The sequence below is a fragment of the Mauremys reevesii genome, linkage group 2 (genome assembly GCF_016161935.1).
Source record: "Mauremys reevesii isolate NIE-2019 linkage group 2, ASM1616193v1, whole genome shotgun sequence".
Classification (NCBI taxonomy): domain Eukaryota; kingdom Metazoa; phylum Chordata; order Testudines; family Geoemydidae; genus Mauremys; species Mauremys reevesii.
This window is the reverse complement of record NC_052624.1, coordinates 243484787-243506580: the sequence shown is the minus strand read 5'-3', so window position 1 is coordinate 243506580 and position 21794 is coordinate 243484787. Positions and strand designations below refer to the sequence as shown.

General features: G+C 39.7%; 1 protein-coding gene across 3 annotated transcripts in view; it reads right to left on the bottom strand.

Annotated features, from left to right (window-relative positions):
* LRRC69 (leucine rich repeat containing 69) overlaps positions 1 to 21794 on the bottom strand; it is a 45598-nt gene that overhangs the window by 15597 nt on the left and 8207 nt on the right. For 2 of the 3 annotated variants that reach the window (XM_039526140.1, XM_039526141.1), the window contains exons 2-6: positions 18662 to 18788; positions 15299 to 15371; positions 9946 to 10141; positions 7412 to 7483; positions 1055 to 1156 (exon numbers count right to left, since the gene is read on the bottom strand). In XM_039526140.1, coding sequence (XP_039382074.1) covers positions 1055 to 1156; positions 7412 to 7483; positions 9946 to 10141; positions 15299 to 15371; positions 18662 to 18788 — 570 coding nt within the window. The remainder of the gene's footprint in view (positions 1 to 1054; positions 1157 to 7411; positions 7484 to 9945; positions 10142 to 15298; positions 15372 to 18661; positions 18789 to 21794) is intronic. The other variant, XM_039526142.1, reaches the window with a different exon arrangement.

Sequence of the window (21794 nt, the reverse complement as noted above, 5' to 3'; positions counted from 1 at the left end):
CTGCATCTACACCAGCATTTTTCATGAAATCTCATCCCTTTGCACTACTTCCAATGCACCTCAGAGCAGGCAGAAATGAGTGACAAAAAATGCCTGCAGATTGTTTATACCAGTTAATAGTGGTGAAACTGCAACAGTGGTAGTAAAATGAAGAATGATTTCCTGAAGAATGCTAGTAACAAAAAACTTTTGTCACTCTCATGTCCAGGTTGAGAAAGAATTACAGTACTTTTGCCTGGATCGGTAAAATGTTCATAAGTGCCTACATGACTGAGGAACTTAATTCCCATTTTCAATTAAAATGAATGATGCCTAAGTCACTTTTGCAAACAGGTTAGGTACTTAAATTTTTTTTATCTGAGATGATGAACACGTGAACCACTACAGCCAAGTTTTCTTCCGAGAGAAGTGAACGGAATCTGGGTAACAGCTGGAATTAGCAGCTTCAATATTATCATTTAACATCCTTAGCAGCCTTACAATTCCAAAGAAAAAAATAAGCTGACAAAAAAAGATGAATGATGCAGTCACAGAGTGAGTTGGACCTGATATGGATTAAAGCTCAGTATCTGGCCTGCATTTGAGTCAAGTAATCAAGGACCATATAACGGCAAACTGGAAGTAGACCCTTTACAGATTCATAGATTTTTAAGGCCAGAAGGGACTATTACGATCACCTACTGTTACTGCCTAAACTGCCATTCCCAGGCTGTTGTCATAAAACCCTTAGTCAGGGCAGCAATATGAAAACGTAAATGGAAGGTTGCTAAGTAAATGCTGATGCCCTCTTCTGCTCTCCCTTCAAACTTTTCACCTCCACCTCCTCTCCTACATTCTTCAGCACAATGGTTATAATCAGCTATGATCAAAAAATATTATAGGCAAAAGAAAATATGACCAAACCATGTAGTTCATGAAGGAATAACCTGAACAGAGATTCAGAAACTGTTTAGAATTGTTGGAGTGACAAGAATACTATTAAATCTTTATTTTTATTTTAAATCTTGAATTTTTAAAATTATGAAGGTATTAGTTGAAGTCTCTCATTGCTCACCTTAAGAGACCAAACTTCTTCCTCTTGTATGGCAGAAACAGGCTGTTTCTGGAGCAATGGATTATCTTCACAGTAAAGTTCCATCAGCATAAGGTCCTCCATCTATTTGAATAAATAAATAGTGTAATTATGTAAGAAAAGGTAACAAAAATTTCAAAGCTATTTTTATTTAAACAAGAAAAACAAATGTCACAAATATGAATGTATAGAAAGCAGGAAATATACTCATCTGCTGGAAAAAACGTACAAGATTTAAGTGGAGTACATATTCCATTATTCTTGCTAATAAATAGTATAAAAATGTAAATCAAACAAGACTGGTTGTTTTACAAGAGAGGTCTTGTGCCTAGAGTATTATTTAAGTCACATGATAGTTACAGATGATCAAAATCTCTGCATTTAAGATCTAACACAGTGGAAATTATGAAAATAATGATTAAAAAACCTGTCCTCTATTGTTAAATAGGAATGATTTTATCCACATGCATTTAATTCTGACGCTCCTGTATTCAACTCAACAGCCCCAATGGAATACCCTCTCAAGGTAAGGAGGGAAGTGAAAGGCCCTTTGCTTGGAATGTGACTGGGGTAACGTACAGTGTAAAGATGCTCATTCTATAATAAAGTAACTCCCGGTTAAATAGAGAGATCTGTATAAAGTTTCTCTAAGGAAAAGTTTGCTATTGTAATGATTATTGTTTGGGCTCTGATATTTATTTATATGGCAAGAATTTATAAATCTGTCAAAAAATTCTAAATAAATAAATAAGTTAAAAAATGAAATGTGACTGGACAAATCACTTCCATATATACTAATCAGAAGTGGTCTAGGATTCTAAGAAAGCCTAAGTGAAATAGGCTTAAACAAACACGGAAACTTAAGTTCACTGTTCACTTGTTTTACGGTATGCCTAACAAATTCTTGTTTCTGAAGTATACAGTGCTGTGGAAAAATGCGTAGAGGTCAACAAAAGCACGACATGATTTAACTCACTGTGTATAAAGAAAACACGTAAAACTAAAGATTCTGTTTCTGGCTTCCTCACCAACAAAAATGGAATGATCTGCTAATCTTATATTTTAAAAAAAAAATCGTACTGCTCTTATCTCTCTAATTCATTTTGTCTAGTAAAATAGAACAGCAGGTACACAAATACTTTTCTTGAATCATAGTTGGAATGTATAATAGGCACACTGGAATAATGAACATAACAACCTGTTCCCTCAGTTAACAGCTTCAAGGACAATTTAATAGAGTATCTGAAAGTCTATTATAAGATCAGTGGTACTCATTCTTGTTTCCTTTTCTAAGAGTAATGACTTTATTTTAAGAAAAATGTAAAGCCTTATTTTGAATAAGGCTTGTTACAAATGATCTAGCGAATGAATAGTCAAAACAGATATGATTTGCTGATTTAAAGATATTTACTTGGTATATTTTGACATGTGGTGTTGATAATTTGTGTTTTAACAGTTAATAAAGCCTTTAACTTTTTAATCTCAATGTGTATTGTCAGATAAATGTGTGAACCCCTATTTTCCTGCAACTGTGAAAATTGAAATCAATCAAAATCAATATTATCCATTAATTTTTTAGAGAAAAAAAAATTCTACCAAGCCTAAAGTACAGACATTTAAGAACAAGTTGTCTGCAAGGGGTGTTCATTTGGGACAATTTGTAGATATCCCAGGACAAAGAAAGCTTACTAAAAACCCAGCTACCTAAAGTGGTGCTGAAATGGTTTAGGTCAGTGTTTCTCAAACTGGGGTCCGTGGACTTCATTGATCAACTCCTCCCTCCCAGTGCCTCCTGCACGCCATGGAACAGCTGTTCAGCAGCGTGCAGGAGGCACTGAGAGGGAGGGGAAAGAGTGGGGATGGGGCGCGCTCAAGGGAGGGGGCAGAAAGAGGCGGGGCAGGAGTGGAGTAGGGGCAGGAAGAGGTGTGGTGGGGCCTTGGGAGAAGGAGTAGAGTGGGGGCAGGGCCTGAGGCTGAGTGTGGGGTTTGGGGAGGTCCTAAAAAATTTTTAAATCAAAATGGGGGTCCTGGGATTGCTAAAGTTTGAGAACCACTGGTTTAGGTATTTCATGAAAATCAATAATCATTGTCAGAGAAACTTTAGAAGAAATGTCCTACAAACCTGAAAAACTGAGTTCTATTCCAGTGACTATTGAACAAAAATCCAGAACAGGACATTTATGAAAACATGAACAAAATTATGAAAATACTTAGAAGATTTTGGAAAATAAACCCTTTTGGAACAATCTTCCTGTATAAAAGAGAATTAGAAAAGTTAAAGTAGTATGGAAATTTGCAAAGTCCTACATTATAAACACTGCGTACACTGGCATAAGAATTATGGCTCACCAAGTAAACCTAGAGGAAAGCTAAATAATCTCTCTCTTGGCCAAAACTATTTCTGGGCAAAAACTCTTTTAACGGGCTTTTGTAGACAAATAAACTTATAGAAGAGAAAAGATTCAACATTTCTCCCAATGGGGGAAAAAGGCATTTTCTAGAGTTTTGTCTTTGTTTTCTTACATAGAAAACAAAAGGCTGACAGGTTTCTGTTCTGCTACACAGAAAACAGACCTATCTCTTGCATTGCATTTTGATATAGATACAGAGATAGACTGAACATGGGTAATGAAAAAAGGGGAAGATTGCCCCCAAAACTGCTGGAATTCATCAACATTTCAATCATGAGATACTTACTATTTTACCTTTTTTCCCCACTTGCTCCATTAATATTTATAACTAGACCATTTAAATAAAGCTTTTCTACTATCTTATTTTGCAGTATTAGAATTAAACTACCAGAACATAGATGTCACCAAGTCTGATCTCATATCACGTGATGTAATGGGAATCCTTCTTGAATTACAGGGATAGAACTCTAACAAGCACACCTGAAACAGCTCTATCATTCTTCGCGATTTTAGAGCCATTCAAATTTCTATCTGGGATGAGAAAACAAGAACAGCTCATCTGTATAGTTGTTAAAATAAACCTGTATACTCTGATCACACGTGGTCCCAAAGAGCCTAGCAAACCATTGTGATTCAGGTTATATAGAACAGTAATTCTAATGAGGCCTCGAGCAGGTTTCAGGGGGTCTCCAAGCAGACCCAGTATTAGACTCGCTGGGGCCCAGGGCAGAAAGCCAAAGCCCCACCGCATGGGGCTGAAGCCCAGGTCCCTGAGCCCCACCACTCGGGGCTGAAGCCTGAGCAACAATGTAGCTTTGTAGGGGCCCCTGTGGCATGAGGCGCCAGGCAATTGCCCTGCTTGATACCCCCTAACACCGGCCCTGGCTTTTATATGAAGAAATCCAGTTACTGTGGCACTGGTGGGCCGTGGAGTTTTTATAGCATGGGGGGGGGGGGGGCTCAGAAAGAAAAAGGGTGAGAACCTCTGATATAGAGCATCTCCTCTTTAAGGGTTCCTAGTATGGGCGTATTGTTTCCTCTGACACAGCTCTCTCAATTTCTTTATGAAAGTATACCCACAGTGGCTGAAGAACTTTGCTAAAGAATCCTACGACCTTGTCATAAAATTTTGAAAGGAATATTGCTGCAAAAAATGAATGTTTATACACTAAAGATTTCTACCGATATATACTTGCTTTGTTTAAAAGAAAACAAAAAGGCCTTGAAATATTCCAGATTAATTTTGCTGCTAATGTTTACGCTACAGCTTTATCAGAATTCTTTGTTCAGTTACATAAATTGTATCCATGTAATGGAGGAAGAGCACTATTTGTTATGGCTAGGAGGGCTATGATTGTTGCAGAAGTAATTTAGTCTGTGAATACTGTACTGAAAATGCTAACTGAGATGAACCTCCTGCACCTAGTGCTCTTATAAAAAAATCGTTGCATATAGTCACCAGAACTAAAACTGTTCAGACCCTTAAAATTAAGTTTAAATAGTCAGTAAATAATTTCCCTTAAAATAATATTTTTTTCACTGAAGAGGATCACATTTACATTGTGAATTAACAATACAGAACTGCACCCTGAACTTTTACTCCATTCACCCCCGCCCCCCCTTTGCTCTATCCCTGTTTTCTCAAAGATCCTTAACCAAACTTCAACTTTGATGGATCTACCAAGACTCCAAAAACAGCAAAATGTGCAGCAGCCCTGAAGATTACCTGATAGTTGTGGGAAAATATACTGAAGTAGCTAAATGATTCTTGCACTAGAGGAATAGCTAGAGAGCAAAAACTAGAACTAAATCATGATCATAGGCTAGATTGCTAAATGTTCACAAATTCAGATTACCAAAGGGTTGCTATTAAAATCAACCCAAAGAGGTGTGATAAAGGGCCAGATTGTTCCCAGCTGCTCTGCAGGTTAGCAAAATATGGGGAAGAGTGCGAGCATCCTCCTTGCCCCATTGTGCAGCGGTTAGGCACAACTGCAATCCATGAACTGACTAAAACAAAGGGAATGTTTCATCATAGTACAAGCTACACCAAAGGGTAAAGAGGAACTGGGATTACTGAACCACCCCAACACCACTGGCCAGCGAAACCTAGGCAGATATGTAGAGTGGAGTAGGCTGCATCCTTGAAAGGAGCATAACAGTAGGCGCACTCCCTCCTGTTTGCCAAGGAGCCCTGATTTTGCCTTCTTAAGGTACAAACCCTCCTGGAAGTTCCTCTGGAGTAGGTGCCACCCCAGTCTAAAAAGTAGGCCAGTGCCTATCAGGCACAACTGAACACTAAATATGCATTAAATGTGTAAGAATAGACTATAGTAATACAGATTTAAGCTACAGTTATATACAGCCTGAGGTAAGCATCCAGAGTGAACATGTACATAGTTACATAAAGCACCACCTAGTTACAAAATGCACGCTACTATTTAAATCTGCTATACTCTTAGAAACAGGAGTACTCTACAACCACAGTAGGGCCCATATTTATTACAGTGCCCCATTCTTTTTCTCCCTCATCTTTGCATTATTTTTTTGGAAAATTTTGAAATTATTTTTGGCCTTGGCTACAAAACAAGTAGTGCTTCCTGCATTAGTACAGAATAATTCATGTGAGGGTTTGCAGGATCAGGCCCCAAATTTATAAACTCAAACCATCTTGGTTTGTCCTGTATAAAACACAGTGTTTCTTGTTATAAACTTTCCTGCTGTTTCGTAACTGTGCCAGGCTGTAAATGGGTCCTCTGATAATCATCACCTGAGGGCACTATTAAATTACTTTGTTGCCTGAGCAGAATAAAGTAATTTACTAGTGCTGTTAAGTTATTATTGATGTTAATGCATGTGCACATTCAAACCTACACACGTTAATTAAAAAAAAAACTCTACCAATTTTTTTTTTTTTTGCAAAATTTCCTTATTTCCAGTAACTTCAATATAACATGGCAACTTTCAGTAGACAAAGCAGAGAATTTGACTACTAGTGGGAAGGAGATGTTCTCCAATGCCCTCTGGAAAACAGGTCACCACTCACAAATAATGTATGTTATAGACATAGCAATAACAATGTAAAGAAACTTAGAAAAGTTAGAGTAGTTGAAACCATAGGATTTCATTCCCCCACCATCTCATAAGTGCCAGAAGAATCAGAAGCCAAACTATTAAAGAAGAGCATGACTCAAAACAGCCACAAAAGAACACATACACAATACACACAAAAGATTTTTACGTCAAAACCAAAGATTGCTATGCAGCAGAAAGCGCTTATGTACTGGTTAGTGGTATATCAAATTATTTAATTCTCAGAGGACAAAGGACACAAAAAAAACATACAAATTACGGTCTACAAAGCCCACCACACAAGTGGGATTTTTGTTTGGACTCTCCTACATCTTTGTAGTTACAGATTAATCTTTATTCCCCTTTCCAAGTGATCACTTGGTCCAGGTGTGAAACTAAATACACGCAACATTAAAATAAAAACACTGTAGTCATGACCTTTTGTAAAACTTCTCCTAACATAATATTGTGCAGAATATTACAAATTGTGGTGAAATGTGTGATTGTATTTTGACATAAACAAAAATTCTTTAGCAACTGGAAAATCCTAGGCACATTTTTTAAATTTGAAACTTTTGGCTCCTTGATTTAACAATATTAAAAGTATATTAATGCTATTATTATATGGAATGTTTAGGACACAGCTACTGTGGTTTACATAACTTTGCTAAATCCAATTGGATTTTGTTTAGTTTATATGCAACTACTCTACATATTTTTTTCTTGTCACTCAATGAGTTGTGAAACTCATGATATCAAATCGCTACAAGTTACATAGGCTGCCCATATAACTCATTTAATAGATCTGCAGCAGAAATTTCATATTAGAGGATAGCATATAGAAAATAATACTTACTGCTACTGGGAAAATCTGAATTTTGTTCCCTGCTACATCTAGAATTCGTAGTTTTCTCAGTTTGCAAAGGCCCTAGATGGAGGGGGAAAACAATGTCATAAAAACTGAAAAATAACAACAGTGAATGTGAAGTTAAAATCCCCATGAGACGAGAGAGCAGTCTCAGGCATCAGAAAGCAACAGTACTGACGAAGAGAGACTGAGCTACTAGATAACAGAGAAAATAGGAGGAAAACTGAAAATTACAAAAGGGAAGAAGGCATCCATTCTTTTGGTATTACAAAAATAATGCCAGCATTTATCATTCACAATCCCCATGGATCTCTTATCTCCCTCCCCCACATCCTCCCTCATACCTCATTCTGAATTATTTATAATGCCAATATCTTCTTCTCTACATCAAGGCTTTTCCTGTTTACCACATAAGGAGCTTGAGCAGCCTGTGAATCCACATTTCTCAGACTCATATCTCCAATTAAAAAAACCTTTTAAATAGAGCTCCTTCACTTTCAAAATTACTATTGGTTCCCAGCCCTCAACATCTAACTCAATTTTCATTTCTTAAGATAATTGCTTGCATCTGTTGGAACATTAGATGGAAACACATGCACAGGATTTTAGTTTATGCTGGTATTTTTTAAGTGTTTTCAATGTCAACTTAAGCAGTAGCTGAAAGCAGCTGCTAAGATACAATGGTATTAACAGCTGTTTTTAACATTTTCTTTTGTGGCAGCCATCTTCAATTCATTTTATTGATTGGTTTTTACAGATCACAAAGTGAATACAGAAATCAAAGACAAACATTGTGCAATGTACATCCAATATTCGTGTTCTTTGTAACAAGACAAAGCAAATTCCATCACATAAAAGCTTTAAATGTTCCAAATTTTATTTCCTCCTCCTTGATGCACATACTGTTGATTGTCCACTAATGCTGAGCACGGGGTAATAGAAAAGGACATATAATTCCAATCAGAAACAATGTACTAGAAACGGGCAGGATTAGTATATGCAATATTCCTGAGAACTTAAGATGAAGACCACTCACTTACTGACATAAATAATACAGTAATTAAATTGCTAAGCAAAAAATACATATTTATTTTGATTATTTTAAACTGACAGATGTCCTTTATCTTTTCTTCTAACTTGACAGGATGACAAATGAAAGCTAAGCACAAGTACAATAAGTGCAAAATGAAATTTCTCAATGGATATGCATTTAGGGCCAAATTTTCAAAAGGCAGTGGGGCTTAGAGCATCAGCTAATCAAGAAAGGCCTTTAAGTGGGGGCTTGAGTTAAGAGGAAAACCAGTATGTGAGGTTACTTTTCTTCTGTGGAAGCTGACTAGAATGAGCCAGAGTTTAGACTTTTAACATTTAACAGCTAACCCACTTTAGACCTTTATTTAGATTTGACCAAAGCAAGCCTAGCCTTCCAACTCTGACTGAGAGAAATGCTGTTATATGTATTTGACCCATAGAGGCAGAACAATATTTACATTTATGTTTCTATTTTATAATACACAAACTCTGGAGGTGTCCACATTCCCCCTGTGTATGTAGAATCCTTTCCAGGTGCGACAGAGCTACCACATATTCTCTTAAATGTGTCATTTTGAGGAATCATGCAGCTGACATTGTCTATTTAAGTCTCTGCCTAGTATATCTCAAAACAATGAATACAATGAATTTGCATTATTAGTTGCTTCTGGTTCTTTATCGCTTCAGACTTTATGTAATGAGATTCCCTGAAGTAAGGGATGTTATTGCACTCTTTTATACAATTACTTTCAAACCCTTTCTTATCAATTCAGCCAGGACCACTATAGAGAAATGTGCCCTGAGATTTCAAGGACACTAAACACCTGTATCTCTTCTTGATTCTCAAATGAGATTAGTGGAGCAACCACACACTGCTCTGCATTACTGAAAAGCAGGTCACTAGATAGTATGTTTCTAAGTACAGCCCTCTTCGCAGATTTTCTAGAATTAACAGGATAATTTTCAAAAATGGTCTAATTCTGGATGTTTATGAAACCTAAATTGGTACATGCACATGGCATGTGTGAATAAATAAGGTAGCCAAGCATCTAATTCCTCTGCTCTGAGCATGAACATTTCAATTGTTGAGTTTCCTAGAAGTTGCAAGGTCAAAACTAGGTGCACAAAGATAGAGAGGCTGAGTTGGGGCCCTTTGAAAATTTGACCCCTACTTTTCTAATTTAACCAATGAGGTTTTGGTCCTATTTTGAGTAATAACAAAATCAACTATTAATCCTTATAAAATGTGAGATCTCCATATTCCTCAAGAAAACAGCATTTGAACAACATATCTCTAAGGGTGGGATTATCAAATGTGCCTTAGTCATAAAAGTCCCATTGAAATAACTTACAATGGGACATGTGCATCCAAATCACTAAGGCACTTTGGAAAATTCCACCCTTATAGATGTGTTATTCAAATGCTTTCTTAAGATATCCATATTCACTGAAAGAGAAAATACAACCTTTGAAAGCACAACATTACTCACGTCAGGGAGCACTCCTATTTGGTTTCTTGACAGGCACAGCATTCTGAGATTCGTCATGTATCCAATCTCTTCAGGTACTGTGATGAGACAATTGTGGGATAGATGGAGTTCTGAGAGCTTTTGCAAGGAACATAGCTCTTTAGGAATACTTTCTAGCTGGTTATTGTTTAAGATCATGTTTTCAAGATTTTCTAATCTGTGAAATTAATAAAGTATTTCAGTGTACAGCCATGGTACGTTTAATATATAGTCTACAATATGTATCAATTTATTTAAACTTTTACTGTAGAATTTGCTGTACATGGATTACTTCTATTTTTTATTATATACTTTTATATTCAGTAACATTTATACAAACTGAACTCTATGCTGGCCAACTGTTAAGGGCTAACCCTAGTGAGTAATTGTTAAGGGTTTTCATACAATCACAGAATCATAGGACTGCAAGGGACCTTGAGAAGTCATCTAGTCCAGTCCCCTGCACTCATGGCAGGACTAAGTATTATCTAGACCATCCCTGGCAGGTGTTTGTCTAACCTGCTCTTTAAAATCTCCAAAGACAGAGATTCCCCAACCTTCCTAGGGGACTTATTCCAATGCTTATTCCAAACCTTGACAGTTAGGACATTTTTCCTAATGTCCAACTTAAACCACCCTTGTTGTAATTTAAGCCCAATATTTCTTGTCCTATCCTCAGAAGTTAAGGAGAAAGCTCTCCTCCTTGTAACAACCTTTTAGGTACCTGAAAACTGTTATGTCTCCACTCAGTCTTCTCTTCTTCAGACTAAACAAACCCAATTTTTTCAATCTTTCCTCACAGGTCATGTTTTAGACCTTTAATCATTTTTGTTGTTCTTCTCCGGACTTTCTCCCATTTGTCCACATCTTTCCCAAAATGTTTTAAGTATGTTTTTAAAGTATCCATCTGTATATAGTGATTAATCACAAACTGTTTGCTTTTATTAAAGGTTCCAAAAACAAAGAAATTGGCCAGAGATGTTAATAGCATAGGAGAAAATGCAGTCTGAATTCCGAACATTTATTATTTTTATATCCACTCTATTACTAATACATATTAAATAAACTATGGGCTTGTCTACACTTATAGTGCTGCAGCTATACTACTGTAGCATTTAGTGAAGACACTACCTATGCTGAGGGGAGAGCTTCTCCTGTCTGCTTAGGTACTCCGACTCCCAAAGAGACAGCAGCTATGTCGAAGGACAATGCCCTCCTGTCAACATAGTGCTGTCTACACCAGGAGTTATGTCAGTATCCACACCCTGAGCGACGTAGTTATACCAACATAAATTTGTTGTGTAGACCAGGGCTTAGTGTGTTTGTGAGACACACATGCTCACCCTGGAGCAGTCAATGAATAAGTCGTGGGAGACCAGCTGGGATTGCAGTGGGGAATGGGTGTTGGGGTACTGTCAAGAAATTGTTGCTATGATCGGACGGTGGCTAGGGCTGGGGTCATTCGAGCCGCCGCAGCTGGGGCTGCTTCCGCTGACCAGCCAGACAGTACGGCTGGGGCTGCTCCCGCTTGCCGGCCGGTACAGCTGGGGCTGGAGCTACTCCTGCCAGCCGGCCTGCAGCTGGGACTGAGGCTGCTCCTGTCCACCCAGGGTCGCTCTAGAGGCCAGCACAGCTGGGGTTACGCCCGCTGGGTAGCCGGAAGCTGGTGTTGCTCCTGCCAACCAGCGGCTAGGGTCAGGTCTGCTCCCGCTGACCAGCCAGCCGGGTGCCGCTGGGGCTGTTCCCGCCAGCTGGCACAGCTGAGCCTGGGGCTGCTCCAGCTGGCCGGCGCACCTGGGACTGGAGCTGCTCCCGCTGGCCAGCTGGGGTTGCTCCAGCTGGCCTGCCAACATGGCTGGAGTCAATCCAGCTGGCTGGCCACCGGCCAGCCAGCAGAGCTAGGGTTAACGGTTAGGGTGGTTACCCGGTGAGACTAATGCTTACCATTTAACCATTTAACTGTTTACTATTTTCCATCCCTAATCTAGTTATATCAGGAATAAATGGTCAGTTTTCAGAATGGAGAGAGGTAAATAGTGGTGTCCTCCAGGGGTCTGTAATATGTTGAATAGGACTGGGCCCAGTAATCAATTATCTGGAAAATGAGGTAAACAGTGAGGTGGCAAAATTTGCAGATGATACATAACTTCTCAAGACTTTTAAGTCCCAGGCAGACTGCGAAGAGCTACAAAAGGATCTCTGAATACTGGGTAACTGGACAACAAAATGGCAGATGAAATTCAATGTTGATAAATGCAAAGTAATGCAGATTGGAAAACATAATCACAGCTATACATATAAAATTACAGGGTCTAAATTATCTGTTACCGCTCAAGAAAGAGATCTTGGAGTCATTGTGGATAGTTCTTTGAAACTCAATGTGCAGTGGCAGTCAAAAAAGCAAACAGAATGTTGGGAATCATTAAGAAAGGGATAGATAATAAGACAAAAAACATCATATTGCCTCTATATAAATCCATGCTATGCCCACATCTTGAATACTGCGTGCAGATGTGGTCACCCCATATCAAAAAAGACATATTGGACTTGGAAAAGGTGCAGAAAAGGACAACAAAAATTATTAGGGGTATGGAACTGCTTCCATATGTGGAGAGATTAATAAGACTGGGACTTTTCAGCTTGGAAAAAAGATGACTAAGGGGGGATATGATATAGGCCAATAAAATCATGACTGGTGTGGAGAAAGTGTTATTTACTCCTTCTCATAACACAAGAACATGGGGCTACCAAATGAAATTAATACGCAGCGGGTTTAAAACAAACAAAAGGAAGGTTTTTTTCACACAACGCAAGTCGATCTGTGGAACTCCTTGCCGGAGGATGTTGTGAAGGCCAAGCCCATAACAGGGTTCAAAAAAGAACTAGATAAATTCATGGAGGATAGGTCCATCAATGGCCATTAGCCAGCATGGTGTCCGCAACCTCTGTTTGCCAGAAGCTGGAAATGGGCAACAGGGGATGGATCACTTGATGATTACCTGCTCTGTTCATTCCCTCTGGGGCACCTGGCATTGGCCACTGTCAGAAGACAGGATACGGGGCTAGATGGACCTTTGGTCTGACCCAGTATGGCCGTTCTTATTGGTGCATAGCGCTTTACATAACCTGAACTTATATTTTCTTCCTCTTACTCATCTTTCCAATTTTTTTTAAAAAAAAGATTCTATCACTAGATTCTTCCCATTTTGAGTACATAATAACATGGAGCATTTTGCATTTGAAGGTACAAAAATCATTGATTACAAACTACATGTATGGGTCAGAAAAGGCAAATCAAGAAACTGGGGACAGGAAAATCAGACAAAAATGTCAGAATGTAATCATGATTATTTTAAAATCATTTGTTGCTTTTCTGCTAAAATGGTTCTTAACATTTTCCAATGTGAAAACATCTTGAGCCAAATTCAACATTGAAATCAATGGCATTACAACCACGGATGAACATGGTCCTGTGTGTCTGAAACAGGGTATGTTTTTACAGGATAAGATTACTTGAGTAACTGAAATGTTAGTAAAGATTTTGTACTTTTCATTCCAACTTAATGTTATTCTTCTTGAACATACTGAACATTTTCTTCTATACAGTTAAGACAATTTTGATGTGCTTACTTGGTAAAATAACTCCTGTTCAAAATGCACTGAAGAAAATATACACCATCACACTAGGAAAATCACAACTGATTCACCCAACTACAGAATAGACAGAGGAACTTCTTGGTCAGAAAAACTTGACTAACTAGAGGCCAGAGGGGGCGTATCCTCCACAATATTTATGAGATTAACCTTTAGTCTACAAAAGACCTCTTTCATCCTCTCCAGCTTCTCTGACATCCATAATATCCTTCAAGCCCATAAAAAATACAGTAGTTAGATCCTCATCTTTGCCCCATCTAAGTCATCCCCTGTCCTTGAATCCCTCAACTTCAAAGATTCGTATATTCTAAAGCCAGACAGGACTACTGTGTTCGTCTAGTCTTGATCCCTTGTATATCACAGGCCACATAACTTCCCCAAAATAATTCCTAAAGCATATCTTTGCCTTCCTAAAGCACTGGTTTGTCCTTCCCCATCACATCCAATTCAAACTTCTAGTCCCGGGTAGGCAACTTATGGCACGTGTGCCAAAGGTGGCACGTGAGCTGATTTTCAGTGGCACTCACACTGTCCGGGTCCTGGCCACCGGTCCAGGGGGCTCTGCATTTTAATTTAATTTTAAATGAAGCGTCTTAAACATTTTAAAAACCTTATTTACTTTACACACAACAATAGTTTAGTTATATATTATAAACTTATAGAAAGAGACCTTCTAAAAATATTAAAATGTATTACTGGCATGCGAAACCTTAAATTAGAGTGAATAAATGAAGACTCGGCACACCACTTCTGAACGGTTGCCGACCCCTGTTCTAGTCCTTACCACTAAGACCCTGCACAACTCTTCTCCTGAGGCCAGTCTTCATCTGGAATTCAGCCCTCCCAAACTCCCACCCTTAGTCTGGGGTTTGGGACTTTTGTTTTTGTTTTATCTGTTAGACTGCACATCTCTAGGGAAGAAACCATGACATCCTCCTAAGCAGTACCTAGCCTAAGTGGCACAATCGTAATAACAGCATAACCCAGGTTATGCTTCTTAATCTCACAAGTTTAACTTCTGCAATAATGTTCACAACTTAACATGCTGAGGCTTTCTTGAAAGGTTCTTGGTATAAAAGAAGATTGGGATAAAAATTAGAAAGAAATAGTATAGCTGTACCTAGTTTCATGCGCTAAAACACAAGAAATGAGATATATATGGTAATACGAAACAGTACACAGCTCCGATTTTGTAGTTCAGCATATTTTAAAAGATAACACACAAAAGCCAAACTGTTCAGAGAGAATATTAAAAAGATTGTTTTAGTAGAATTATTAGCTGGAAGGCCTGTGTGAGGGAACCAAGTCAGAACCCTAACTCTCAAAAGATTTACAAAAAAGTATTTTGAGACAATTATATTCCATTCCTGAGAATGAGGAGGACTTCATATTGCATCCCTTCCCAGAAAAGTATCAAAAAGGTAACCTGACTATATAAGAGTGAGTATATATAAGGGAAATGAGCACTTTAAAAACAAAAAAGCACCTACAGATTTTATTTCTTGGTGCTCAACTGTAAATGAAAACGTAGCAGAAGCTTTCCCAGCAGTTGAAATTAGTGGTTTGTCAAAATGATAACCATAGGCAACTACTGCATCTAATGTCCACAAAGACTGTACATGAGTATAATGTGTACAGTATATAGCCAACACAGGGTAAGCTACATAATAACCAAAATTACCTGTGTATTTCTGGAGGAAGATATTTAAGCTTGTTGTTGTTCAGATTGAGAAATATCAATTTTTCTAATCCATCTGTAAGAAATACATTCTTATCCAAATGAATATAAAATGTACAATTTTTATTCATCTTTACACTCACTCTCTCTCGGTCTTCTCCTTAGACACACACATAACCACCCCCATCTTGCAGGTTAGCAACCTACTCTCTTTACTTTTCCCACTGTGCCTTGCAGAGTGCTTACAAGGCAGGCATTTATAACAGGTCAATAGCCTGTCAAATTACTAGATCAGCTGATGAGTAAAGTTTAACTTCCCTAAATTAACATACAGATGCTGCAGACTTTAAGTATGCACAATTTATACTGAAGTCAATGGGAGCTTTGCATGTGAAAGGACTGTAAAATTATTAGGATTTTGTTAAGGTGAGGTAATATCTTTTACTGGACCAACTTCCATTGGTGAGAGAGAGAAGCTTTTAAGCTACACAGAGCTCTTCTTCAGGTCTGCCTGGGAAAGCTATGCACAGTGTCACAGCTAAATATAAGATCCTTTGAGCATATTCTGTGATATTTGAGAGCTTGGCTGTAAATAATAGTTTTCTTGGTGTGTCCCACAGACCAGGACACATCAGCTCAAAGCGGCATCAGACCTTGCCAGAACAACAGATGCAAAACCTGCAAACACATCTCCACTGCTATAATGATCAACACCCCTCACAATACGCCTATCAAGATCCTTGCGGCCTATACATACCTATCACAACATGTGGTGTACCTTGTCCAGTGCACAAAATGCTCCAATAGCAAGTATGTGGGCGAAACCGGACAGTCACTATGCTCTCAAATGAACTCATGGCAGAAAATGATAAAAGGAAAAAACACCATATAACCTCAGGGTGAACACTTTTCATAAAGCGATAACTTTCCCTGACCTATCAGTCCTCATTCTCAAGAGAAATTTGCACAACACTTTCAAAAAATAAGCCTGGGAGTTTAAATTCATAACTTTGCTAGACACTAAAAACCATTATCTTAATAAAGACACTGGATTTATGGCTTATTACAACAATTTGTAACTGAGCAATCCCCCTCTTATGACTACAGAACTGTTAATGGGCCACTTCACCCTAAATGGTCCCTTAGAATATGTACTAACTACTTATACTAAACTATTTGTTCCATCTTGTGATACTCTGCATACTTTTCCCAGACCTGAAAAAGAGCTCTGTGTAGCAGAAACACTCGTTTATTTCACCGACAGAAGCTGGTCCAATAAAAGATACTACCTTGCCTCCCTTGTCTCTCTCATATACTGGGACAAACATGGCTACAACAACACTGGATACAAAAAAATAATTGACACTTTTATATATATTCTTTCTGAAGAAAGACACTGTAAGGATAATGAATCATTGCTCTTTCATAACATATGCTGGTATTGATGTAGTATACTGACTTTGGGGTGCAATTATTCCATCACAGAAAGATAGCATACTTATGGCACGCACCTCTTTTTATGACTTACCGTAGTTTCTTCCTTGCTTTTTTTGCAAATGGTTGTTAATAATAGCTGTCATTCATTCATTCATTCAGCTATAAAGTAGACCTGTGTGAAAACTTTGGCTTTGCACAGATTTTTGAGGACATTTTCTTTACTTTTGAGCTGTGAGGTTATTTAATCTTGCCATGATTATAGGTGGTTTCATTCTGACTTGTTGTACAGCTCTGCCTTCATAGGTTATAAGCCAAGAAGGGACCACTGTGATCATCTACTCTAACCTCCTGCATAACATAGCCCAGAGGACTTCACCAAATTAATTCATTTTAACTAAAGTATATCTTTTAGAAAGATAGCCAGTCTTGATTTGATAATTTCCAGTGATAGAGAAATTCTTCACAGTCTTTGGTAAACTGTTCCTATGGTTAATGTTTCTGTATCAGCCAACACAATTAGGTTGCAATCCTGATAAGGGCCTCTGAGCACTACTGAAATAAACATGATAATAAATAAATAAATGTTATTTTTTTTGGCAGACCTCTGGTGAAGGAGTCAAATACTAGGTAGATTTTTAAAATAAAAGAAGCTGGAAAAATTTATTAATAACCACATTTGTATTTTTAGTTATAAATGCCAAAATAATAGCATCTCAAGCAGAAGCAGGAAGTAATCCCCCACAGTTTGTACAATACTTTACAACCAGGTAGATGCATTTTAGGAAATTTTTGCTTCCTTGTGAAATATCTACCATAGGCAACTACTGAAGGCATAACATCACTAGTTCTATCCGAGATGGCAAAGCTTAGGTATATAGGTATTTCAGAGAATGTTGTTAAGGAGAATTTAGTCAGACTGTTGCTAATGCTTACTGTTACCACTTCAGTGGCACCAGAATGGGGGGCCCAGAGGGCCATGGCCCTCCCACTCGAGGGGGCAAACTTCACCCCCTTTCCCTCCAAGGCCCCATGCCCCCAGCCAGGCCAGCAGCCATGGAGCCCAGCCAAGTTATGGGAGACTCTCAACCTGCCCTCGGTGCGGGGGGGGGCTGAAAGCAGCCCCCAGGCCATGTCCCTACTCACCAGGCTCCCCGCCTGGTGCAGGGCAGATGGAGGTGGAGGGTCCACGACTCTGCACCAGCTCCCCACAGCTGCTTGCGTGGCTCTCCCCAACCCGGCTCCAGCCGGGGGGGCGGGGTGCTTGAAAGCCGTAGCCCAGCTGTGGTAAGGCAGTAGTAAGGCAGCTGTGGGGATCCGCGGCATGGACTGTCCACCTGCTCTCCTCAGGCCCCCTGCACCGCGGGCAGATGGAGAGTCGCCGTTCCCCATAGCTTCCCACACAGCTCTTACCACGGCCGGGCTGCAGCTCCAAGGCACTCCCCGGCTGGAGTCGGGTCACGGAGAGCCGCATGGGCAGCTGTGGGGAGCCTTCGTCCCTCCACCTGCCCTGGCCATGGGGCCTGAGACACAGGCAGGGGGTTGCTTTTGGCCCCGGCCCCACCCCCACTGCAGCTGGGGGAGGGGGAGGGGGGCCTTCCTAGCTCCGCTCTGATTTCCAGCTTGGCCAGGAGCAGTGCCTTGGAGGGTGGGGACCCTGCCCCCCCCCCACACTTTTGGGAAGGCTCCAACACCCTTGCCACTGGTCACATAACTAATTTAACCAGGCATATAAAGAAAACTGACAACTGCATTAACAGGTAACTTTTTCCATACAGAGTAATAAGTTTTAAAACAGGTATGAAAAAACCACACACTTTACCAAACAATCCTGTTCACTCCGAATATATGAAATAGCTAATGTATTATTATAGTTTAGGTCTAAAAACACTCTAAATTACTTAATTGTGTTTTGATTTGACATTGACTTACCAAATATTGTGGGTGATATTGTAGTAATTTTATTTCCAAACAAGTGAAGCTTTTGCAGTGAACTGAGATATTTCAGCTGTTCTGGAACTTCCTCAAAGATATTGTTTCCCAAATTTAGTTCCGTCAACTATAAAGAGATATTTATAAATGTTCTTACACACTGTATCCTCCTTAGCAAAGAAAGACTGAAAATCACAAGCTGATCACATTTTAAGCACAAGTGCCCAGGAAATTAAGACCTTTATTAAATTTCCCTTCTATTCTCCCTATATTACAGAAAATTAATGCATATATTCAAAGTACATATAATAAAACAATTTCATATAGCATAAGATTAGTTTTAGGAAAATCCCATTTTACTCTTCTAATCAGTTAACATAAAACAACTAATTAAGCTGCCAGCAAAATATATAACAAACCAACAATACTAAGAAAAGCGGCTGGATTCTGTTCTCATTTACACAAATGTAAATGCAGAATAACTCTCTTGAAATCAATAGTTACGGGTGTAACTAAGAACAGTTTTGCCTTGGAATTTCAATAATTTCTGAAGGGATGAAGGTGAAGGAATGCTCAATCACATCTAGGAATTAGTGTAGTTTATTTAGGACATATACATATTTGCACACTCAAAACTAATCTTCACACCCCAGAAAAACTCACATATCTTACACATATTACGAAAATAAATTAGGGCTGTCAAGCAATTTAAAAAATTAATCACAATTAATCGCACTGTTAATAATAGAATACCATTTATTTAAATATTTTGGATGTTTTCTACATTTTCAAATATATTGATTTTAATTAGAACAAAGAATACAAAGTGTACAGTGCTCATTTTATATTTATTTTTTATTACAACCTAATACAGTAACTCCTCACTTAACGTTGTAGTTATGTTCTGAAAAATGAGACTTTAAGCGAAACGATGTTAAGCGAATCCAATTTCCCCATAAGAATTAATGTAAATGAGGGGGGTTAGGTTCCAGGGAATTTTTTTTCCCCAGACAAAAGACTGTATTTTTATATATATATATATATATATATATATATATATATATATATATATATATATATAGACACACACACACACACACACACACAGTATACATTTTACCCAAACAATTTAATACTGGTATACAGCGATGATGATTGTGAAGCCTGGTTGAGGAGGAGTCAGAGTGGATATTTCCCTTACTGCTAAATGAAGAACTAGCAATTGGCTGAGCCCTCAAGGGTTAACTCTCTCACTCTACAAGGCAGCAGGAATGGAGGGAGTATGTGTTAGAGAGCAATAAGCGCATTTCCCCTTTAAGTACACTGACTTGTTAATTACATCAGCTTGTTGAGACCGACTTCCATCCTGAGCCCCGGTGTGTTCCCCCTGCTCTATGGAAGATGGGGTAAGCAGGATGCAGGGGGACACCCTGACATTAGCCCCCCTCTTCCTTCCCTCCCCCCTGCACAGCAAGCAAGAGTCTCAGGGAGCAGCTCCAAGGCAGAGGGCAGGAGCAACACATGGCAGTGCGGGGAGGGACAGCTGAACTGCAGGCAGCCGCTGCACAGGGAACTTAGGGGAGCAGGGATCTGATGGGGGAGCTGATAGGGGGCTGCCGGTCCACCCTGGTTCCAAGCTCCCACGTTAGCTCCACCAGGCAAGCAGCAGACAAAGCAGGCAGCTGCCAAATGATGTTAAAAGAGAACATTGCACAACTTTAAACAAGCATGTTCCCTAATTGATCAGCAACATAACAACGAAACAACGTTAACCGGGACAACTTTAAGTGAGGAGTTACTGTACTGTAGTGCAATCTCTTTATAATGAAAGTTGAACTTACAAATGTAAAATTATGTACAAAAATAATTGAATTCAAAAATAAAAATATATAAAACTTTAGAGCCTACAAGTCCACTTGGTCCTACTACAACCAATCACTCAAACAACTTTGGTTACAATTTGCAGGAGATAATACTGCCCCACAGCTTGTTTACAAAGTCACCTGAAAGTGAGAACAAGTTTTCGCATGGCACTGTTGTAGCCGGCATCACAAGATATTTACATGCCAGATGCGCTAAAGATTCATATGTCCCTTCATGCTTCAACCTCCATTCCAGAAGACATGCGTCCATGCTGATGACGGGTTCTGCTCAATAATGATCCAAAGCAGAGTGGACCGATGCATGTTCATTTTCATCATCTGAGTCAGATGCCACCATCAGAAAAGACGGTTACTCACCGTTGTAACTGTTGTTCTTCAAGATGTGTTGCTCCTATCCATTCCAGTTAGGTGTGCGCGCCGCGCGTGCACGGCTCTTCGGAAGATTTTTACCCTAGCAACACCGGCGGGCCGGCTGGGCGCCCCCTGGAGTGGCGCCGCTATAGCGCTAGATATATACCCCAGCCGGCCCGTCCGCTCCTCAGTTCCTTCTTGCCGGCTACTCCGACAGTGGGGAAGGAGGGCGGGTCTGGAATGGATAGGAGCAACACATCTCGAAGAACAACAGTTACAACGGTGAGTAACCGTCTTTTCTTCTTCGAGTGATTGCTCCTATGCATTCCAGTTAGGTGATTCCCAAGCCTTACCTAGGCGGTGGGGTCGGAGTGAGACGTGGCAGAGTGTAAGACTGCTGAGCCGAAGGCTGCATCGTCTCTGGATTGCTGCACCAACGCGTAGTGGGAAGCGAAGGTGTGGACAGAAGACCAGGTGGCCGCTCTACAGATGTCCTGGATGGGGACATGGGCCAGGAAGGCGGCAGACGAGGCTTGTGCTCTCGTAGAGTGAGCGGTGAGGCGGTTAGCTGGTACACGAGCAAGCTCGTAGCATGTTCGGATACATGCAGAGACCCAGGAGGAAATCCTCTGAGAGGAGACCGGCTTGCCTTTCACACTATCCGCCACCGCTACGAACAGTTGGGGCGAGCGTCGGAAGGATTTTGTTCGCTCTATGTAGAAAGCAAGGGCCCTGCGGACGTCCAGGGTGTGAAGCTGTTGTTCCCGACTTGAGGCGTGAGGCTTCGGGAAAAAAACAGGAAGAAAAATGTCCTGGTTCAAATGGAAGGCCGACACCACCTTAGGGAGGAAGGCCGGGTGTGGCCAAAGCTGAACTTTGTCTGCATGAAAGATGGTATA